At 37.6% G+C, this 21,873-nt stretch overlaps 1 protein-coding gene and 1 long non-coding RNA gene across 7 annotated transcripts; one reads left to right on the top strand and one right to left on the bottom strand.

Moving 5' to 3' along the window:
- Window positions 1–5,580: 5,580 nt before the first annotated feature.
- On the bottom strand, window positions 5,581–14,970 carry LOC135617925 (aspartic proteinase oryzasin-1-like). The gene is made up of 14 exons (XM_065118699.1): window positions 14,848–14,970; window positions 14,284–14,646; window positions 14,121–14,181; window positions 13,229–13,323; window positions 13,017–13,129; window positions 10,748–10,916; window positions 10,612–10,651; window positions 10,470–10,534; window positions 8,566–8,679; window positions 8,405–8,469; window positions 8,147–8,303; window positions 7,948–8,067; window positions 5,954–6,042; window positions 5,581–5,869 (listed from the first exon to the last, which is right to left on the bottom strand). Exons 2-14 carry the CDS (start codon window positions 14,638–14,640, stop codon window positions 5,785–5,787), a joined length of 1,530 nt encoding a protein of 509 aa, XP_064974771.1. The 5' UTR covers window positions 14,641–14,646; window positions 14,848–14,970; the 3' UTR covers window positions 5,581–5,784.
- A 2,388-nt stretch (window positions 14,971–17,358) lies between these two features.
- Window positions 17,359–21,404, top strand: LOC103992823 (uncharacterized). Of its 6 annotated transcripts, none has more exons than XR_010488883.1 (5): window positions 17,359–17,469; window positions 17,584–17,943; window positions 20,612–20,757; window positions 20,833–20,977; window positions 21,069–21,404. It is a non-coding gene; the product is annotated as an uncharacterized LOC103992823 (long non-coding RNA). The 6 variants fall into 6 exon arrangements; XR_010488882.1 differs by having other exon boundaries at window positions 17,359–17,477; XR_010488884.1 differs by having other exon boundaries at window positions 17,372–17,506.
- The last annotated feature ends 469 nt before the right edge of the window (window positions 21,405–21,873 follow it).

Raw genomic sequence — 21,873 nt, 5'->3', positions numbered from 1 at the left:
CCTTTTTAACTTGATAGAACTGAATTCTTGAGATGGCCACATTCTTCTTGAGTTGGCTGGCCAAGACATGTGGCAAGACTTTTTCTTGTGTTCTTTTGTAGTTAGATCCCAAGCTGGATCAAGGCGATCATATTTGATGTTCTCAAAAGCACAAGCTTCCAGAAGTCATTGGAATAGTAGCTTCTGTTGGAAAGGCAACACTTGTGCTGGAACTTGGGGTCTCCTGTAGATGCCTTGTGACTCAGATGCCTGCTTGTCCGATGAACTGTTCTTCCGGAAAACCGTCCTGCGGACCAGCGAAGCCATTAAGCAGTTCGATGCTTCGCCGAGATGTGGACATTCGGTATGTATGCCTTGCGACTTGATGAAAGTTTTAGTGTCACACCGAGGGGGATTGATTTCATCAAATACAGATCCTTGCACCCACGTGGTGATGATGGACATAATCGATTGGGTGGTTTCGTGATTGAAGACTAGGAGAGAAAGGGGACTCGATAATTCCCCTATGAGCTTAAGTTAGAGATTGTCCAATAATATGAGAGCCAGCCATGTCAGTTCGTCATAGAGGAGACGAAGAAAAGAAAGTTATATGAGAGCAAGCCAAGTGTGTTCGTAGCGGAGGTAGTGAAGATGAGGAAGTATGATTTAGTATACTGGAATCGCAGATGTATAGGAGTCCTCTCGAAGGGTAAGGGAGCTGGGAATCTCTCTCTCTCTCTCTCTGAGTCGCAGATGTTGTCTAACAGATTAGCAGTTTTGAGTTTTCTCTATGCAAGTCGCAGGTTTAGCAATGGTAGATAAGAGGGTTCGGTGAGGATATCGTAAAATTATGTTGGTGTCGTGCTTGAGAAAGTTTGGTTTGATGTTTAAGTTAGTAAAATTGTTGAAGGATTGTAGAACAAAAATGTGTTAGGTACTCAAGAGTAGAGTGCACTTGAGACCTTTTTATAAAGAACTCAGTAATCGTCGGAGTTAAATGAAGACTTAATTTATAAGACAGTTACACTGAATCGTATGTCACTATCGGATTGTGGGAGCGTCTATCAAACCATCGAGCTCATGTAGGCTCATTAATGAAGTGAGAGAGCCACGTCAAATGTGTCGCAATAATTGGGTGTCAAAGGTGGCATCGAGTGGACGTCAATGGATGCATTGTCTTAGCCCGATGTGTCAAGTTGATGAGGCGATGGGATGTGATATGGTTCGGTGGACAACATCTTGTTTGGTGGACAACTTAGTCACAGTTGGTGCTATTGTTGTCACTTCGGTCAGACTTACGTATGTTTCAAGGTCGGATTTATATTAGAAGAAGGGAGATGTTTTATGGTTGAATTCGAAGATGGATGATGCTTTATTATCATCAGTAACTCAGAAGATGGAGGATGCTTCATAGTCAAATTTAATTATGTTAAAAATGAAGGACGTGATCGAATTTAATTGTAGCAAAATGAGAGGATGCTTCATGGCCAAAATTAATTGCGTCAAAATAGAGGATGTTTCGTGGTAGGATCTGATCATGTTAGAGATAGAGGATGATTCATGATCAAATTCGATTCTATGGAGGATGCTTCACGGACGAATTTGACCACAATGAAAATGAAGGATGTTGTATGGTTAATATAGGTATAGTAGAATAGGCTTCCTAGTCGTCCTCTCGAGAAGAATCGTTGCATTGACCTGACATCCTGAGGCTAATATAGAGCGATCGAAGATCCTCACAAACCTCTTTATATATGAGTTCAACTTGATTTAGCGAGGCAAATTCATGTGTGAAGTGTTGACTCTATGATTCAAGTCGATGGAGGGGCCCCTAAGATCAACTTCGAACTCTAAGTTGATTCTTGTTTGACCTGATGAACTGTGATGTTTGACCAAGCTTGATGAACTGTGATGTTTGACCAAGCCTATTGTCACAGACTTAACTAATTTTTTCTAAGTCATGCAATACCCTTATGTGTTCGTCCGCAAAGGGTCAGCCTCCTCGAAATCTCTTATCGTCCCTTGATAATCTACAAAAGAGAAGATAAGTTAGATAAAACATTTAACTCGGGATTCACAAATAGTTATTTTAGTAAATATCTAATAAGTAATACAAATTACAAAAATAGACTTTGCAAGCTTTGAATGATCACACGACAAAAGATCTAAAATGGTCCGCCGTGACCAAAAGTCTCCACAAGTGCTCATATGACACTACCACAGAACAAAATAGTGAACCAGCTTTAGACACTACCCCAAAGGCCTATCTAGTCATGTGCCACCCAAGTAGCTCCTGGATGTTATGTTGATTGACACTCCACACAACTCTGTGAAACTGAAAAATCCTTAAAATGGTTATTTGGATAGCCTATTTCTATGTAGTTTTGCCTATGCGTGATGAGTTCATATAACTTACATTTATATACTTGAAACGACCACAAAAGCCAACCAAAATGGGACTGTTATACTTATTGTAAGCCCTTTACATGTTGTGCAAAGTATGAACAAAATTAAAAGATAAAGACATATACGAGTATTGCATCGATTACCCTGTTTGTAGCTTTGTCCATAGAATTCTCTCCCACTTATTCCTTTAACACCCTTGTCAAAGCCTTTGTGGACGCTACATCTCATTGCCTTTACTGAATCTTCAATCTTTTACCTCAATTGCAATGCGCCTCTTGGCTCCCAACTGCACTCTATCGCTATTATTGATTAGTCGAACTTTGATTTGTCACGTTGCTTTAACTCGCAAATGACTCTTGACTCTGGTTGGTATAGAGTCGACTGAGTTATACTGATTCTTGTTGGTTCCTATGGATCCCTCGGATAAAGAAAAAGACCTTTATTATGCATTAGTCTCTCAAACGTCACATACTGCTTAAACTTAGTGGATGCATATTAAAGCTTGAATGAGTATTATCTCGTAGACCTTAAAGTTTTTGGAATTTTTCTTCCGTAAAATTTGTTAATCGATTTCTCTTCTACTTAGTTGTCACCTCCAAGTAGGTTCATATTATTTTCGCTTTCGATTAGCATTCTGTTGAAAAATAAAATGGATAATCTACTCTCGATAGCACCGATCACCATTGGTGAGGATTTGACAACTGTTGGCCTCCACTAATTTTTTTTAAAGGGTCTTTGGACCTATGTAGAGCTTCTTTATTGGATAAATAAGTGAACTAGGGTACTCGATTTCACCCATTCTTTTAAGAGTTGAAAAGACAAAAATTACTTGACTTCATTTGTCTCTTCAAGATTTATACTCTATGCATCAAGCTAGTTACTAGCATTCGCCTACTCTTTGCTCACACTTCTGAAGCACTCGAAGTATTTGTACTCCTTGCATTGAGTTAGCTACTGCGATTTATCATCTTATTGCCATCAAACTTCTAGAAAGTAAGAAGTTTTGCTCGAAAAGAATAAAATTTCGCCCTAATTTGGAACAAGTCTAGACTAATAGTTTTCGATACCTCTAGGATTGTATCATTTTTGTCGTCTACTCCTTTGAGTGGAAAATGTATAATACCGTGTATTGCCTATTTCGTTCCTTGGTCGAGCACTCCTGCATCGATTCAAAATCCTTCACTTTTGGTTATTTTAATGAGAAGCTCATTGACACCAGTCTTACGAAGTTCCCTAGCCTCTACCCTACAACCTTATCTTAGTGTTTGGATTTTGCTTCTGCATTCTCCACTTCCTTAATTCCATTCATGACCAAGCTCTCTCTCTCTCCATGAGAGTAAGGGATTGATAACTCCATAGAAATTTTGCCTTTTCGATACATGATGCTACCATGCCCATGGCCCTATTATCTGTAACCTTGCATCTGCATTTATTTCTTCACGATTAGTATATCTACCTCTATGACACTCCTTTGAGTCTACCTCCATTTTAACAAATGCTTGGTTTTAGGTAGCCGAGTCCCTCTGGACTCATTATCACTTTCTTGCCCTTTTTGACTACCTACTTCAACATCTTTATGTTCTTTGAATAGTTCCTCTTAGTCGATGAGAAGACAGACTTCAACTATCAAGCATGGCCTCCGTCATTATATTGAAAGGCTCGCACTAATTCTATTTTCCTTTGTTTTCTTGATGACAATGTTTGCTTACTCGACGTTGTCTTCTGACTTGTCGAGCTCCCTTAAGTGAATATGAGCTCTAGAGTAGTATAACTCTTCAATCGCTCTAATTATACATCAATATAATCAAACCCCCCCACCCCCGAGACTACTAGTACTTACACTTAGAATTTCCCCTCGATGGTATATAACTCTCGTATGTTGATGACTAAGGTTTTCATTCGATGCAAAATTCAATGCACACACGAAAGACTTGCCTCTATGGTACCATGACATTTATAGTTTGAATTTGTAGTCTTTCTTGTCATCGTGTTGTTCACCGAAGTGGAGTTCCTAGTAGCTCCTGATCATACATCCATATAATTAAGTCCGTCGCGGGACCTCTCCTGTATGTGTTGCATTACCTAGAATTATTCCACTATGATCCACTACACCATGTCATCTCTTGAAGACATCTCCATTGTATTTTGATTTTTGTGAGATGAACTCAGACTGTGATCTCTCTAAGGGGGCCTCCGTCACCTCCGATTGTGTTCGCTTCTTTGGCAATTGACCTTTGTCCACCTACTCTCGGGTCACACCTAAACAAAGCACAGCTCTAGGACAATTTATTTTTAGAATCTTAATGGCACTAAGAGAGAGGATGAATTAATGTAATAATATTTTTAACTAATTTTAAAACTCGATCGATAAATTAACATGTTTCAAAAACTTGATTGATAAGTTAAAGTTGTAAGTAAAGAGAATAAAACTAAATCATAAGTGCAAGTAAAGAGAGGCAAATCGATTTATAATGGTTCGATATTTCTAATCTATGTCCACTCCTGATTCCTCTTTCCTCGAGGTCATCGATTTTTACTATTGATCTTCTTTTTAATGGGCGAAGATCAATTCCCTTGTTATAGGTTTCTTTGTTTTATAGGAAATAACTTTTATACTCTCTTTTTACGTAAAATCTCTCACCTCCTACAACTTAAAATTATAATCAAACTCAAGAGAAGGAAGAGACTCAAATTATGCTCAAAATAAGAGTTTTCAATACTTTTTTTCCTATGAATAAATGCTCCATCAACCATCAACCAAGCAGAGAATTTATAGACATTAAAACGCTTTAAAAATAGAATCAAAAATTTAAATCCCTAAACTTTCATAGTACAAGCAGTACTACCACTCGCACTAAGTGATAATACTATCATAATCAGGTGGCTTTAGCAATACTACCACTAACATAAGTAATACTATTATCGATATATATAGTATCACTATCAAAAACATTAAAAAAAATAAACAATACTTTTTGGTTGGCTCAAACGGTACTACCAGAGATATCACCTCCTAAGCCTAGTTTAGGCCACTGATAGGCATATTGTGACTTGGTTCAAGTCCATTGACTTTCTTGATAAATTGGCTAGTTAACTCAATACCAACTCAAATTGACTCCATACGTTGTCAGATCACATATTCCAAGATTGTCAGGTCAAAGCTGCATAAGCGAAGAGAAAAGACAGCAAACACAATCAACACTTAAACGAGCCACATATGCGCACTAAAAACATCAACAAACCCAACACAAGCACCCAACGCCCATTTTTAGCCATGCATTACATCTTAACCCGGTCCATATACATGGACTGTCTCTGCCTTCGTACGATAAAACCAAAGTTCCTTTTTCTTGTAAAACCAGAGTTTCTTTATGTCAACAACATAAACGCGTCTGTTTACTAAGCTGCTTCTGCAAACCCAACTCTCAAGTTGCCATAGTCAAATACAGTGTGATAAACTCCCATGAAGACATCTCCCAGAATCCTGCAGTTCCAAGCACCATTTGCAAGTCAGAGAACCATGAAAGATGGATATTTTGACAAATATGGTAATCAAAGCAGGACGCACCAAATAGGACCACGTGGTGGTGGCACGTCCAGGGCTATGAACCCACTAATGCACTGTGCTGCAGCACCCTCACCAACCTTTAGAATATACTGCAAACCCAACAGGCCGAGGTTATGGCGAGATTAAACAGCGCGGATTAATATGATTGAAACTTTTATAGAAACATTCCGATGAAATAAGGAAACCTCCACAAATCTTATGCAAGTCATTTCATTTTTACACTGGCTTAACAAAATTGCAAATAAGAAAACAGAGATAGAGGCAAGTGTCATGATTCAGTACAGGAGATTCTAGGCTCCTTGACAACAGACAGAGAAAATACTATCCCGTTTAGAAACATCATTCCAAGAGAAGATCTTCGGTAGCCCTGTGAAAAAAGCCCAATTCCAATTTGGAATAAGCCTATTTTTAATCCCACTTTGTGTTAAGGTTATCAAAGGACCTTCAACACCAAGCGTAATGCAACTTCCGGTCCGTGCACATATTTAAGTATAAACATACCCATGAGAGGCTAATCCTCAACCACAAGGAACTAGATTGGTCTTTTGATGAAGAATTAAAACTTGGATTACAATTACTTAATAACTTTCCAAATTAAGTCAATCCTTAGACCTGGATCAAGATAAGGCCACAACATGTTCCTATAGTAATATTCCCACAGTTGATTATAATCCCAATCAAAAAGAAATCCAAGGACATCCAGCAAATTTTAAGATCTCCATTGAACCAATAAGTATCTTCATTCTCACCCATAGAGAACGTGATGATCTTTCATACTTCAGTCAAATGAGAAGATTTTCTAGCAGGCCACTAAGTTATGCGACCACAAGTTAATGCCATTAACTTTGCTGGGATTTTGTCCCCTACTCCAAAAGCACAAAGTGCCATTTTAAACCCGTTGTTATTCATGTTGTATTAGGTTGCTTAACCATGCCAGCTAGTGTCCCTTGAAGGTCACTGACGTTCACTAGTGCAATAACCTTTGACAATCTCGATATCCAGATTGCCAGCTCAAAACTTACTGTTTCTGACTCTGGCATCAAGAAATTAAAAATTAAATTGCTCGATGGATGGTGATGAGGTACTAATGCAGAATTGACAAGATTTTCTGAGGTATGATTGCTTATAAGGAAGAAAGGATGCATGAGTTGCAAAATAATATCCGTTCATGCAACATTAAGCTCTTCAAGTGCAGATTACTTGTCGGGAAATCTATATTTACACTCCTGGCCGAGTAATTCAGCAAACAAATATTGTTTTTATTCGACTAAAATTTAAAATAAATAAGACTTCATATATGAATATCAATGGCAACAATTATTAGTCATACATCAAAGCAATGCAGCCTGATCTTCCATACTCAACAGCCTTGACTGTTCACAGAAGTCAGCATGCTCACTTCATTGATGTCTGTTCACAGATGAGCTTCTATACTCCTTATTTTTGTAAAGCTTGTCACAAAGAGGTAAACAGACACTTTTTTGCTTCCCTACATATTTCACAACATTACCATAAAGAAGGATTTACTATGCCACAAAAGTTGCACAGCGACCAATCTTTCATGGTTCACAAGCAAACCAAATTACCCTGGCTGGCATGCATACCAAGGCAACCCATGCTCCTACATCATGATATTCATGGGAAAAACAATATTCTTATCTAAAGATTGCATTATTCCCATAATTGGTTTAGGTATGCCTAATTATATTTACCAAAAGACAAATAATTTATAGAACAAAAAATTGGAAACCTTAACATGAAGCAATCAGGCCACTAGTTAGGGGGCCTATCACACAACATTCCCGTTAATACGAGATCTGACGTCAATATAAACAACCCTAGCCCCACAAGCATTAAGAATATTTGTGCCACTCAAACCTTAGTCACATTGCAAAAAAAGCAACTTTGCCATGGCACTAAGCAGTTTCCAGAAAATTTCAACTCATCAATAGTAAATATTAAGAGTGTAGTGATACCGATGAGAAATATTATACCTGCTCTGCTGTAAGCTCAAATGTTTTATTTCCAATGGTGAACGAGACTCCAGGCATGGATGAAATGGCAGCACAGTCTACGGATGATTCTCCCATGGGACTAGGCAGCCGTTCACATAGCTGCAATGGAACTCAAAACACGATCTAACATGTACACACTGCAGTCTTTAATGCATCACATGATTCAAAATGACTTCACCTCATTTATGTAGTTTAGTACACGTTCTTGTGTCTGATTCTGTCTCAGTTGATTTTGCATCCATACAACTGCCATCTCACAGACACTGCAGATAGCATCACTCTGGAGACCAGATGATACATCAGCACTCTCATTCACCACGCTCTCAATGCCAATACTGCAAACACATCAAAGCAAAAGCAAAGCTTATATGTGAGTAATGGAACTTGCATTTCTAAACCCAAAGTAGACAACTTTTCTCAGTGATAAACTATCAACCTAACTCCATGAGTTCCATCAAAGGTGCACAGACCAATCCGAGAGCAAACCTTCGATGGTTCAGTCTGCAAAATGATACATGGCCAACAAACAGTATACAGCATCAGGTAGTCAGCAAGATCATCTAAAATCATCATATGCATGAAAACATTGGTGCAAACCTCTGACAGCAACATGTCCAAAATTTGTTCCCCATATTGAGCTACTACTGCTTTGCACTCTTGGCTAACAACACCAGAAGCTCCAATTTTCTGATTAATTTCTGCAATAACTGTCTGCAGAAATCTCAGGAGATATTAGTCATTGGTTGGTGGTCTAGGGAAAAGCAGTACCACAGTTAATGATACTACGCATATGCACTGTAGTTAAGACCATAACCACTTTAAATGTGCCTAATAAATGTAATTCATTTGGCAATTTGGAGTACACTGGGAAACTAAAGACTAATATCAACATAAACCCACTATCAGCTAGTAGTTCACTGCTCCACTATCAGCTTCCACATAAACCCAACCATGGACTGTCTTGATACAACAATTTACAAATTCATCTTGTTATATACATAGCAAGCAGAGTTAGATAGATATGTATATTATGAATAGAAATTCAAGGATTTAAGCAACCTACTCCATGTGTAGTACCACTAGATTATATATAAAAATTTGCATTGTAATATTTCTGATTTTCATAGAATAAAATGTAGTACCACAAAGCATCCTGACTTGCAAACAAAATAGGTTCTGAACAGACCAACCTTTGATCAGGTGCTTCTTTTTTTAAGAAAAAAAGCAATCATGGAAAATGAATCAACAAATACTACAAGTATTAATTCCACAGTCATAAACAATCTTGCACCCACATATTAGTAATCGATTTATTGTTTTATTCTTTTTTTATGGGCAAAATAGATTTCTACCTTATTCTAAATTCAATCAAATTGCATCCCTTGTCAGGTTCAATTAGTCTTCATGTTAAAACAATGGTATCAACAATTTTCCTATACTGACCCACTTTTCTTAAGTTCCAGAAATAAAAGGTTCCAAAGAATCTTCCCAAATAAAAAAAGAAAGAAAATAAAAAACAGCAAATGCTTTTGAGTGTGAACACTGAAAAGATTTTGATCATTCACAAATACCCAGTAGAACTGCAACTAAGATATTCAAGTGGATAATCACTAACAATGACGTCGTCTTTGACATGAAAATATCTTTGAGTAGGATATATGTTACCAAGACAACTAACAGGCTGCATTCAATCTTAAAGAAGAAAATGAACTAGCTTAGTAGAAAACCTAAGTTTACAGTGGATATTCAACCAGCAATTTAATCACGACTTTCTACCATTGCAGAATTGCATCAGCACAATAGATATGATACATAAGTTGAATAAAAAAGGTGAAACATAATACGAAACAGATACAAACGAATTAATAACCTAAATGGGCTAAATCATGCCCTCCCCCACCTTTTAAAAGAAAAAACTCCACTAACAGAATATTGTAACAATGTGACTTGAGGACACTGCAATCATGAATTAGAAACTGGCTCAACCAGGATGCAGACATGGCATTTTTGTGCGGTTCGTTTCAAGATGGACTGCACCATCTGGTAAGCCAGACTGGTACCATACTGTAGACAATAAGTTTATCATTTGATATTGATATATTTTTCTCATTCTCTATAACTGTCACAATTGTTTTCAATTTTTTTCTTTTTTTTTCTCTTTTCTGTCTCTCCTTCCCTCAGGCTCGCTCTCTACTTCTCCTTCGCTCTCATTACTTCCCTTATTCTCTCTCTTATCTGGACGATGACCCATGCTGAGGTGTTGGTAGTACTGGTACCATATCAATACCATATGGATCCAACTGCTAACTGGTATTGGTAGTGGATCGATATTTGAATCCATGATTGCAACCATGTAACATTCAATTATTTATGCATATATCTATCAGGAGCAACTAATATAGCAATTGTTGGCACAAAAAAATATCTTCAAATATAAATAAATAAATAAATAAAAGAAGATGGATCTTCCTAATCGAAAAACTGCCAAATATTGTACATACCATTGGACCAGCAATTAGAGAAGTTCCTGAATCTGCAATTGCAGCACAACCACCAGCACAGAATCCTGATAAACATACAATAAAAATCAGATAAGGAATAAGATCATGATAATACAGAAGTAGATGAATCCAAGTGCTATACCAGTAGACTGGCCATCAATATGTACATCGCCCATGTCAAACTGTTAAAGAAAGGGCAGGAATTGGTAAGGTTCACCAACTTGGCAGGCTATGTGCATAAATGACATCACAAATGCAAATGGGGTCCAGAGAAGAACCTGCCAATAACCCTTCTGAGTTACAGGAACATATATGTGTTCACCTTTATAATGATTTGGATCAACCCCACCAAAAACTATCTCACCTCCCTCACCTTCATCAGCATTTCGGTTAAACCAGAAAGAAAAAACAGGTTCCTTAACAAGACCTTGCTTGATCATATTATACCTGTGCATATAATTAATTAGTTGATTCTAGCCAATTAAGACCTACTTTCAGTTACATTAACAATTAATATTATTCAAATATATATCTGACAATTAATACAAGAAACCTGCAACCACTCTCTATAATTTTAACATGGGGAGGAAGCACCTATGATCCAACAGTAAAGCACATTATGGCTCCATGCGAAGAGAACTTAGTGCACATGCATTATCCATTCCTTCCAACACAGACCGCAGTACAGTCGCCCAATTCAGTACCCGAGATATACCAGTTCCAGCCCAAACATATGAAGAGATGGGCTGCCCCCATTTCGATGGTCTAGTCTGCGCCCATCTCCACAGTCTAGTCTGGTATTAAACAAGGAAAAGAAAAAAAGTCTTAAAACCAAGGATTAGGGATCACATTCTCCTCTCCATACGAGCATAGCCCTACTGTCGTCCTCTTCTTCATACTTGTAGAACCCCAAGGCAATGCCTCCCAGTCGCCCACTGCGTCACCTGACCACAAGTACGCTTCCTCCCCCTTTTTGGACATCTTCTCTTCTTCTTCCTCATTCTCCTCTTTCTTGCTCTTCCTCTTCCTCCTGTTCCTCCATCGCTCCTCTTCCTCCTCCTATTCCTCCATCACTTCCTCTTCATCTTTATTCTTCATCCTCTTCCTGCACTGACATCTCTTCCTTCCTCTTTTTCTTCCTCCTCTTTGTCTATACAAACACTGGGGCTGTACATAATGGTCTGACCAGTGATCAGTGACCAGTCCAGTACCATGGATAAGAAGTGACAAGATGCCATGAGTAAAACCGATTCACTTATAATTCACTTAGTCAAAATGTGTTATTTAAGTATCTTTGGGGCACAAAGATATTGATGATAGCCATTAGACTCCAGGTTCCAAAATCAATGATTGCCACTACAGCAGTTAGGCAGCGGCCTTATTATACAACTTAGCATTTTGCCACAATGTTCTCTGCTGGAGGAAAAAAAACAGAAATCGCATTGGAAGCTACGTTTAATTGAGAGCAAGCTACAACAACAGGTGGGAAAGACTAATTTGAAGAATGCATACATATGTCCATTTCTAAAAAAGTTTATGAACAACAATAGTATATGTTTTGTCATCTAAAGTTATCAGTCAATTCCTGAAAACAAAGAATGGAACTTGCTATGACTTCCTAAAGAAGAAGGTAACACAAATCAACACATCAGGGGAACTGAACTAACACTGTACCTTTATCATATATTCTATATATCACATTAGATAGATGTCATAGTAAAGAACTAACACTATACCTTTATCATATATTCTATATATCACATTAGATATATATCATGGTAAAGAAGATAGATAAGAATGACATGCCACCAAATATAGCTCTAAATGTCTAAATAGACTTTTCATTTTTGCTTTGATGTTCTAATAGACCACCTATTCTTTTTGTTCTATAAATTGCACAACATATCATGCTTTTCATTTTTGTGCAGTTTGTAGAACAAAAAGAGTAGATGATCTATTAGAACATTAAGACAAAAAAAGGAAAGTCTAGTTAGACATTTAGAAATATATTTGGTGGCATATCGTTCTTCACCCATTTTCGTTACATCATGACATCTATCTAATGTGATATATAGAATATATGACAAAAGAAGTGTTTGGAGTTTTTTTTTCAATCAATCATGTCATATAGACCCATGTCAGACATCAAATTGCTTCGATTTGAATTATTCTAAGCAGGGTCTGCAGTACCGAATTGTACCGCCCGGTACGGGCGATACGTACCGGTTCGACCGGTTGCCGATACGCGGACCACCTGTTACCGGTCCAAGTGCATTATAGCACTGTAGCAGTGCTACAGTACTCGGTACACCTGGGTGTACTGCTCGGTATACCGTACCGTACCGGTACAGAGCCCAGGTCGAAATACCGGTACGGTACGATATTACGAACCTTAATTCTAAGTACCTATTGCTTTCCAATTTAGAATAAAAAGAAACTTCAACATGCAAAAAACAAAGAATATGAAAAATCAATAAGCTGTACAAATAACATTGAATAATATATTATTTAGATATATATAAAAAATAAAGGTAATAGCTAGATTACCACACAGGTACAGCATTGCCAACAGATATCTCCTTAAACCCAAGTCCAAGTATGCCATCAAATTTCGCCACCACGAATGTGACACTTGGTTCTCTGGTAGCTTCAATAAAGTCCTGAACCAATATCCCTTATTAATACAAGAACATTATCAATAAAAATTATTAACTAAAAACTGAGGCTTTAAATATATTAAGCCACTCAAAATTAAAAACCTGGTATTTAACAACTAGGTCACCAATAGTGACATGATCTTGGCTAAAAAAACCAGAAATCGCTCCTGATCCATAATGAATAGCTGCAGACTTGCCTGCACAGGAAAAGACAACCTAGAGTTAGCATCTGATTTCTTACCAGAGTGTAAGAATCACACAAGATGTTGACAGAAACCAACAGAGGTCACAGAGAGAGAGAGAGAGAGAGAGAGAGAGAGAGAGAGAGTAAAAGAGGCATTTCCTGAATCATAAAGCATAATTTGTTAAAGATGAGTAGATGAAGCAAAAGATGACTGGTGATGTGCACCGAGCCAGCTGACTATCCTATCCTGATATATAGCACAGATTTCAGAGAGGAAGAAACCACAGGCCGCTCAGTATGCATGAATTATAATCAGAAAGGTATCAAAGAGTATGCCTCAGACATGTCTCTTTCAGGAAGGCACCAACACAACTGACTTCAGTTTTATGGCCAAGAGCAGCTTGTGGTCAGAGTTACAGCTATATGCTACACTGGCAAATTCATGGATAGTGCCTGTTAATCTGTTATGTACTGGCAGAGGGTTACTATTTCTGCTTCTACAAAATCGTCCCTCTATTTCCTACATATCCAAAGTACTTTAGGATTTTATAGTCACTCATCAATAGATTAGCAATTTACAAGCCAATTATACAGATCATTACCATGGCCAATCCTAGACAAGAATAGTTATTTGTCTGCGAACTATTCTCACCATGATGATACTTAAAAGAAAAGGATTTATCCACTCTTTGATCCTAATAAATTATATACATACATATATATATATATATATATATATATATATATATATATATATATATATATATGAGAGAGAGAGAGAGAGAGAGAGAGAGAGAGAAAGAGACTAACCATTCTTCTGGTAGGTGCTTGATCGAGTTGACTTGTACCTCGAGTGGAGGAAGCAAGCAACCTGTTAGAAGGACATAATTCATCAACCCTGAAATTTTCAACACCAATTCTTGGACTACCAATTGTTTTCAGGCATCCACCATAAACTAAACAAATCGCTCACCGAGAAGTAGCACTTGGAAGAGGGAACCCACAAATTTGAGCTCCCCGTATCAAAGATCACGGTGAACTTCTGTGCAGGGGAACCGATGCCGATCTCCCCAAAATACTGCGCGTTCATATAGTTCTTGAGGGAAACAATATCAGTATCTTCCCCGTTACCAAGTCGAAAGCCGTGCTTCCGGGCCATCAAACGCCTCCTTTCCTGAACAAGCCGAGCCGCGAGTCTGCCGTTTTCGTCCAAGGGCTTCTTCTTCAGCTTGATCCTGACCAAACCATCGGCCGATGCTGGAAGAACCAAAGCCAGCACAAGTATCGAAAGCAGAACAAGAGATGCGAGAAATCCACGTCTGGTGCCCATGATCCACTGTCGATCCAAAATATGAGCGTTAAATCCCTAGAATATATCAATCTATACCATGATTACATTAAAGATTTGAAAAGAAAAAGCTATCCTCCACAACAGATTAGATGAAATAGGGGAAAACGAATTAGAAATCAATCCCGACGAACCGATTACCACAAAGAATCACTAAAATCGCAACGAAATATCTGCGACGTAACTCACCGGCTAGAGGAATCGAAATGGGGGAACGAAGTCCACCTGCCTTCACCTGCAGTCTTCAGTTGCGTTATTATGTAGTAAAGAAAGGAAGAATATTTAAAAATAAGGAAGATACGTCAAATTGCACCGTCCGATCTTTCACCCGAAGCGAAATGAACCGTTGGATAACTATCCTTTACTACAGCGGCGGTGTGCGCACAAATGTCCACGCCTGTGGGATGCCGGGACTGCGACGTGGCCTACGTAAACAGAAAACGACGCAGGTTACATTCGTACATTTCCCGACGTTGCCGAAGATAAACCTGTATTGTCATTGGACATCCTAACTGACCCCAGTGGCTTCCTTCAGTAGCAAGGAGTGTAAACTCAACGGGTAAAGGATAATGGGTAAGAAACTAATTTTGTATTTCCAATTTCAATAGAGAGAGCGAAGAAGACTAAGGCACTCGGGAACAAGTTACTCGCGAGAGCCACAGACGGCGGGCAGCGGGTCCCATTGTAGATCACAGATGAGCTATCTCTGTGGGTGTCGCGGCGAGGACAAACTTGTCTTGGCGTATTTATTTGGCCCCTTTTAGAACATTCAGACCAAAGCAGTGACCGGAAGTGGCTCGGAGGCGGGCACGCCTCCGCCTGTCAGTGGCCAGCCAGACGGTACCAGAATCCGTGGCAAGCTGAAATGACGACTCGTACTCCGGATCAGGGAGACCGGCGAATTGGGTCGGGCGTGGGACAACTAATGGATCGAACTCGGATTGTATCAGGTCCGAGAGAACCAATCCGATAGCCCATTACGACGTTGTTCCGGAGTTTATTTGAAATCCGACCCATCCCAAGACCTTTAGACCTCACAATCTTACTATCTATGCATACATATGCAGTTTAATTGAATACAAGGCAAATTTGCAGTGGGCTGCCCCTTATCATTATTTTATTGATGGGTAGCACTATAAATATAATCTCAAAATCTATAGAGATTAAATTTTATGGTACAATTATATCTAACCTCATTTAAAATAATCTAGATTGACAAAACCATTGACATTCTAATCATTTAAAATAAGTGATTGTCAAGATGAAATTTAGTGTGATATCTTATCAATTGACATTCTTTTAGGTGTTGTATGATTTTGATATTGTCGATCATAAAAGAGAAAATAAATATATATTTTTCATATAAAATAAAAATATTATGACTAATAAAATTATTTTAAAAAAATAAATGAAGAACTCACAAGTCTCCTCCACAAGTCTTAACTATGAAAGAGGCTCTACTTATTCGATCTTAAATTTTATAAAAAATAAAAAATTTAAACAATAAAATTTGTATGACCATCATAAATTCTTTAATCTTTACAGGATTCTTAACCTAACTCCTAAGACTAAATCATTTTTAGATGAATTTTCTAATATCACACCCTTAAAATTACATAGTGAGTTGTTACCGTTACGATAAATTCAATATGTCATTGACCTCCTCCTAAGATCGTAACTCTCTATAATCTTTCATATTATAAAATAAATCCTAAGGAGATAGTCAAATTAAACAAATAAATTAAAGAATTTTAGACTACAGGCTTTACATAATATAATCTCAATCTTTGCGTTATTTTTGCCTTGCTAACCAATCACTAAGAAATATAGGTCGTGGAGGATGCGTGGGGATAATCAAGCAATCAACAAAACAATAAAAAAACATCGCTTCTCAAATCCTTGACTTAGTATATGCTAGATCTTCTTATTGAATTTAGATACCATCACGTTTGTATTAAACGTAGTGATAAATAAAAAATAACATTCAAAACTCAAGATAACTTATGTGAATAACTAGTCACGGTCTATCTAATGCCCTAAGTAATTTTATGTGCTTCATAAACTAAGTTTTAGAACCCTTCGTTGGTAAATTTATTATAAGACTAAAGAAAATCACTGATCATTTGAGTTACTAAGCTCTACATCAATCTGAAAATGTGTTGATTCATATAAACTCATGTCTTATTCCTTAGCTTCATCATTTTTACCTAAGGTATTACTACTGATTCATTATATGATTTGATTCATATTTATATTATCTAAAGAAATATAAATTTTGTCATGGAAACGAAAATGACCATCGCTCATATTATTATTAAGCATCGACACTTTAGCAAATCTTTTTGGGATCACTTGTGATATCTCTTTGTATAAATATATGAGAAATTCTTAGACAAAAAGATATTTTCTTGTATATGACTATCAATTTTTACAATGAAACACTTAAAGATATAAAATAATATTATTCTACGATAAAAAAACAACTTTATGCAATTGTGCTTATCGTCTTGTATCGGATCGGATTAACAATCATATTGTTGGATCGACTGGTCGATTAAATGCCTGTTCTAATTATATCAAATCACTTGAACGCGTCAAGTCCGACCTGTTCGATCCATCGGAGCTCGACTGCTATGGGACCGATGGTCTAACGAGCCACGGATCCCATTTGTGTTCATTAAGAGACCAAAAATTGTATGCAATACCGGCTCATCGCGGCCGTCTCGGCCCGATGCTATCGCCTTCCCCCGCCTCCTTCGCTCCTTCCGGCCCGTTTGCGACAGACGTCATCAACTCGGTCGCACTGCAACGGTGAATCGGTGCTGCAGACGCGCTCCGGCTCCCCTATGTCCATTACATGAGCCATTGTTTCTATCTGATTGACCCAAAACCCTCTTATTTATCTATCTCTTGCCTTCTTCTCAGGTTCCTTTCTTGAGAGCCAAGGCGCCGTTCCAGGATGCTGGATGGTAACCGTATCTTCGTTTTCGCCATTCTTGTTTCTCTAAAACTTTATCTTGGTTTGATCAGGAAAAACGGAATCTTTTATAGCAAGTTTTAGTAAATGTGAACCTGTTCACAAGGTGTTGGATTTGAGATATTGAAGGATGGAGCAGTTTTTGATATGTTTAGTTTCTTAGATACTCGACATCTATGATAAAGCAAATTAGGGACAAAAACACGTTGGTTTATGTGCGCTCTAAGTTCGTGGAGGAAACGTCAAGATTAATTGCCTGTGGATCCTCGATTCTTCTGCAACGTTCAGTGAAGAAAATAATAGTAAGAGTAAGTTTTCTTTTTCTTGTGGTGGAGGCATATCAATAGGCATAGGCATGATAGTGCTTTTCTCCTCTTCCAGTTACTATGTAAGTAGGATATGCCGATATGGGTCATAAAGAAAATATATTCTATATCTTTGAAATATCGATACTGTTTTTTCTCTAAACTTAGGTCACTTGGTGGATCCACTTAGTTGTTTTATATCAATACTAACTTCTACTGGGAGAATTAGTCCGTGTAATTTTCCTTTCTATTGTTATTAAGCGTTTGGAACAAACTTCCTTGCTGTTTATTTTTAACATACATTTCTCTTATCACTGGTGCATTAAAATTTTGAAATGCAAATAATTCCTTCAAAGCATCGGGATGTTACCCCATTGCAAATGACATTCTAATTTCTATTGATGCTTCTAACATGTGGGTTCAATTATGCCACTCTCATGTCAAGAGAAATCACCTAAATTTCATGCTTGGAGTTCAAAAATGATAATTCAGCTGATTTTAGACGCATAACAATTTTATTTTCTATCGTTTCAAAGACATTAAAAAGTTAGTCACATACATGTGTAAATGGGGAGATGCCAACAACATCCACCAATCCCGGTCCCAAGCCCGGATGAGAATGGTGGTTATGTTTGCTATGATCACGTAGATTTTCAATGCACCCCTGGAGAATTTTGAAGGATCAAAATAAATTTCATTGTGATGGTCATTATCAGACTTTTGTGTTAGGTTTTGAACTTCTTTTATTCCTCGGATGGTATTTAGTCTCCTCTACACCGATGTTAGTTTGTATCACAATACTGGAATATATGTTTGGTAGCTCCTAGATAGGCAAAAAGATATATTTTGGTAGCATCTTGTACTCAGACCCCTATTATGATAGAACTTTGACAAAGGACTTTTTCATCTCTTATTCAAAACTCTTTCTTTTTCCGAAGAAAAAAAAACAGCAATATCAGTGATCAATTATTACAAAAATGGATAAGTTGAACTCATTGGCTTTCAAAAAATCGGAGAACCCTTGTGTTATTCCAAAATTAGCAAGGCTACGAGCCATGCTATTGTGACTTCTAGGGATATATCCAAACTGAAATACATGGAGTTTACAAGCAAGTTCTCTAATGTTTGTAATGATAGCCCTAAAAAACCAGGGGGTCCCTTCACACCTTTCACAAAATTAATTACATTCTCCACATCAGAATGCACTCTTGTGTTCCTTAGATTATCCTGCTTCACTTGGCGTATTCCTTTAAGAACAGCTAAAGCGTCACTGTGGCAGCATTTTTATGCTTGACACAACACACCCTGCCCAAACCACCTCATTGTCTGAGGTTTTGAGAATGAATCCAGTACCTGCAAAAACATTAGCTTATGAAAGGATCCATCAGATTCTACGAGTGAATCAAATTCATCTCCAGTTTCAGTCATCAGGTTGAGGTTTCCTTCCTTGGTCCCCTTGGATCTTGAAATGGCAGTAGATTCCATTCAATTATTATCTTGCATGGATAAATTTTGTATCTGAACTTTGAGTGGTGTAATTTTTTTCACAAATCAATGGGTTCATGTAATAGGGATATAGCGTATGAATGTATCTTTTTGTTTCAGATATTGCACGTGGTGCTGGTAAATGGTAACAGTTCATAACGTTAGTGCCTTCTTATAATAGAAAATTTAAAACTTCTAACTCTTGTTTGCAAAGGAAATGATGGATAAAAAGATAGCTGAAACACTTTAGCCTTCACAATTTGTTTTCTTGTTGCTTTTGATTCTTGTTGAAGTATTAGTGGTGCCTTGTACTTCCATCCTATTGGTGTACAGTCAGTGACTGAAAAGAGGTCCATATAGGCAACCCTAAAGAGTTGGAACATTTAACTTTCATACCATTAAAAAATGGAGGTTTTACATAACAAACGTCTTGGCAACTTAGCATACCTTTAGATGGACACCCTAGCTTTAATGAAACGAAAACAGCTCATGTTTCGTACAGCTACGTACAAGCTATAATTATTGGATTATAGTAACTGATTATTTCTTTTTTTTCTAATAGCCTCTTCCCTGTTCTATTAACATAGTCCTAGCTTTGATATGTCAGGAGGGCTCACTGAACTGAGAACGTTTTTGTGCTTGCTGCAAAGATCAATCTGCTCAATTTTGAATATCTTTTGAGTAGCAAGGCTGCTGCTTAGTATGATATGATATTTGCTTTGCATCGGTTGTGACACCTTACTCGAGGTGATCCCTATGTTTAATAGAGAAATAAAAATGAAATTATGTGATGTGATGATGGCTTGTAGCAATGTGGGATCATGGCATGCGTACTCTAGCCTAGCTTACTTTTGATTGTATCCATTGTTGCATAGTTTACTGCTTACTAGACATGACTTTAGCAGGTTAAACTATGTTTTATAGAGATATTTTATATGGTATGGCAGACAAGGTTTGATGACGCATCAACTAGTTATCTTTTTGTTACGATAGTATCTTAGTCTCTTATTCTTAGGCTCGTGCTATTGTTTTTGTCTTGTCATTGAATTAGTATGTTATCTAGTTGTAGTTGGGTATTGCTGGATCCCAATATTTTAAAATATTTCTTTTGCCAAGTAACTAGATATTATCATGTGATCATGTTTTACACCATATTGTATAACTGATAACAACAGTGTTGATACAGATAATGCGAGATGTGGACAACCCATTTTGATGCCGCTCGACGGCACCTTATCACCAACCACATCATCTGCGAGATGTGGACAAATCCATGCTTGGATAGTGTTTTCCTAATTGCACGTGGATAGGATCCTTGTAGGGGTTCGTGAGGTACGATGATACTCTTAATTTTGAATCAAAGCATTAAATATCCACGATCGATTCACTTGACATTAGTTCTTGCAGGTTGGTCATAAGGATTGGATTGACCTCAACGGTAATCTCTTGTTTGATTCCCAAGTAGGAAGAGCCGCAAAACAGGACTTGGTTGGATCAACCCTATCCCTCTCAATTGACAATGACAATCAGAATCATCATTAACAACTGAAAAGTAAAAAGAATAAGTTTATAACAATGATATTAATTACTATTCTACCGTTTGTGTTATACCATTTGATCCCAGTATTGTTAGTTTAATGCAGGTGGAGTCAGCCAGAAGTTTTGATCCAATCAAGGAGTTCATTTTACTTCTTTGCTCGGTGTTGCAAGAGGCTCTCTGATCTCCTCAGATACCTGATCATATCTTAGAAAATAATGTTGAAGTGGAGATAGAAGGGACCATAGACATTGTCTTGTTCAGCTAATGCATGTGGAGTAGCGAGTACCAAACAAGCCAAATTTCCTCGGAAATGAACTCCCAAGTGACTGAATACCCCTTTTCCTCTCTTTTTTGTTTTCTGTGTATTTTTCACTGTCAGTTTTGGGCCAAATAATTTTGTTACACAATTGATCATTTTCATAGTGTCTAATATGGGATATGAAGATGATTAATATAGTCTTACCCAAGGTTTGTCGTATCGTATCGTACCGACGTTTCGACCCGGGCTCGGTATGGTGCGATACCAGTGTATCGGACGGTACATCAGGGCATACCGAGCGGTACACCCTGATGTATCGAACAATTTTATATTTTTTTATACTGTAGTAGTGCTACAGTATAGTACTGTATCATTGCTACAGTGTTACAATAAAATATTGTAGCACTATAGCGGTACTGGACGGTCCGTGTATCGGTAACTTGTCGAACCGGTACGTACCGCCCGATACAGGCGGTATGCTTCGGTACGAGAGACCTTGGTCTTACCTATATAAAGGGGCGATGCACAAGCGATTATGTAAATGGCTTTGGTTTGAATGCAGGTTTATGCAGGGATTAGCTTGAAGGTCTACAATAATTAAAATATCATTGGTTAACTATTATTTTCAAAAACTTCTATTCCATCTATA

The sequence above is a fragment of the Musa acuminata genome, chromosome BXJ2-7, assembly GCF_036884655.1.
Source record: "Musa acuminata AAA Group cultivar baxijiao chromosome BXJ2-7, Cavendish_Baxijiao_AAA, whole genome shotgun sequence".
Classification (NCBI taxonomy): domain Eukaryota; kingdom Viridiplantae; phylum Streptophyta; class Magnoliopsida; order Zingiberales; family Musaceae; genus Musa; species Musa acuminata.
The sequence above is the reverse complement of the archived record's forward strand: the minus strand, read 5'-3'. Positions and strand labels throughout refer to the sequence as shown.

What these genes read in the sequence shown, in the direction of transcription:
- LOC135617925 (XM_065118699.1), bottom strand. Translation starts at nt 14,640, where the DNA reads ATGGGCACCAGACGTGGATTTCTCGCATCTCTTGTTCTGCTTTCGATA. An exon ending in GGCAATGCTGTACCTGTGTG is followed by an intron (nt 10,917 to 13,016) that starts GTAATCTAGCTA and finishes TTATATGCACAG; the next exon opens with GTATAATATGATCAAGCAAG. An exon ending in TTGAGCTTACAGCAGAGCAG is followed by an intron (nt 6,043 to 7,947) that starts GTATAATATTTC and finishes TTGGGTTTGCAG; the next exon opens with TATATTCTAAAGGTTGGTGA.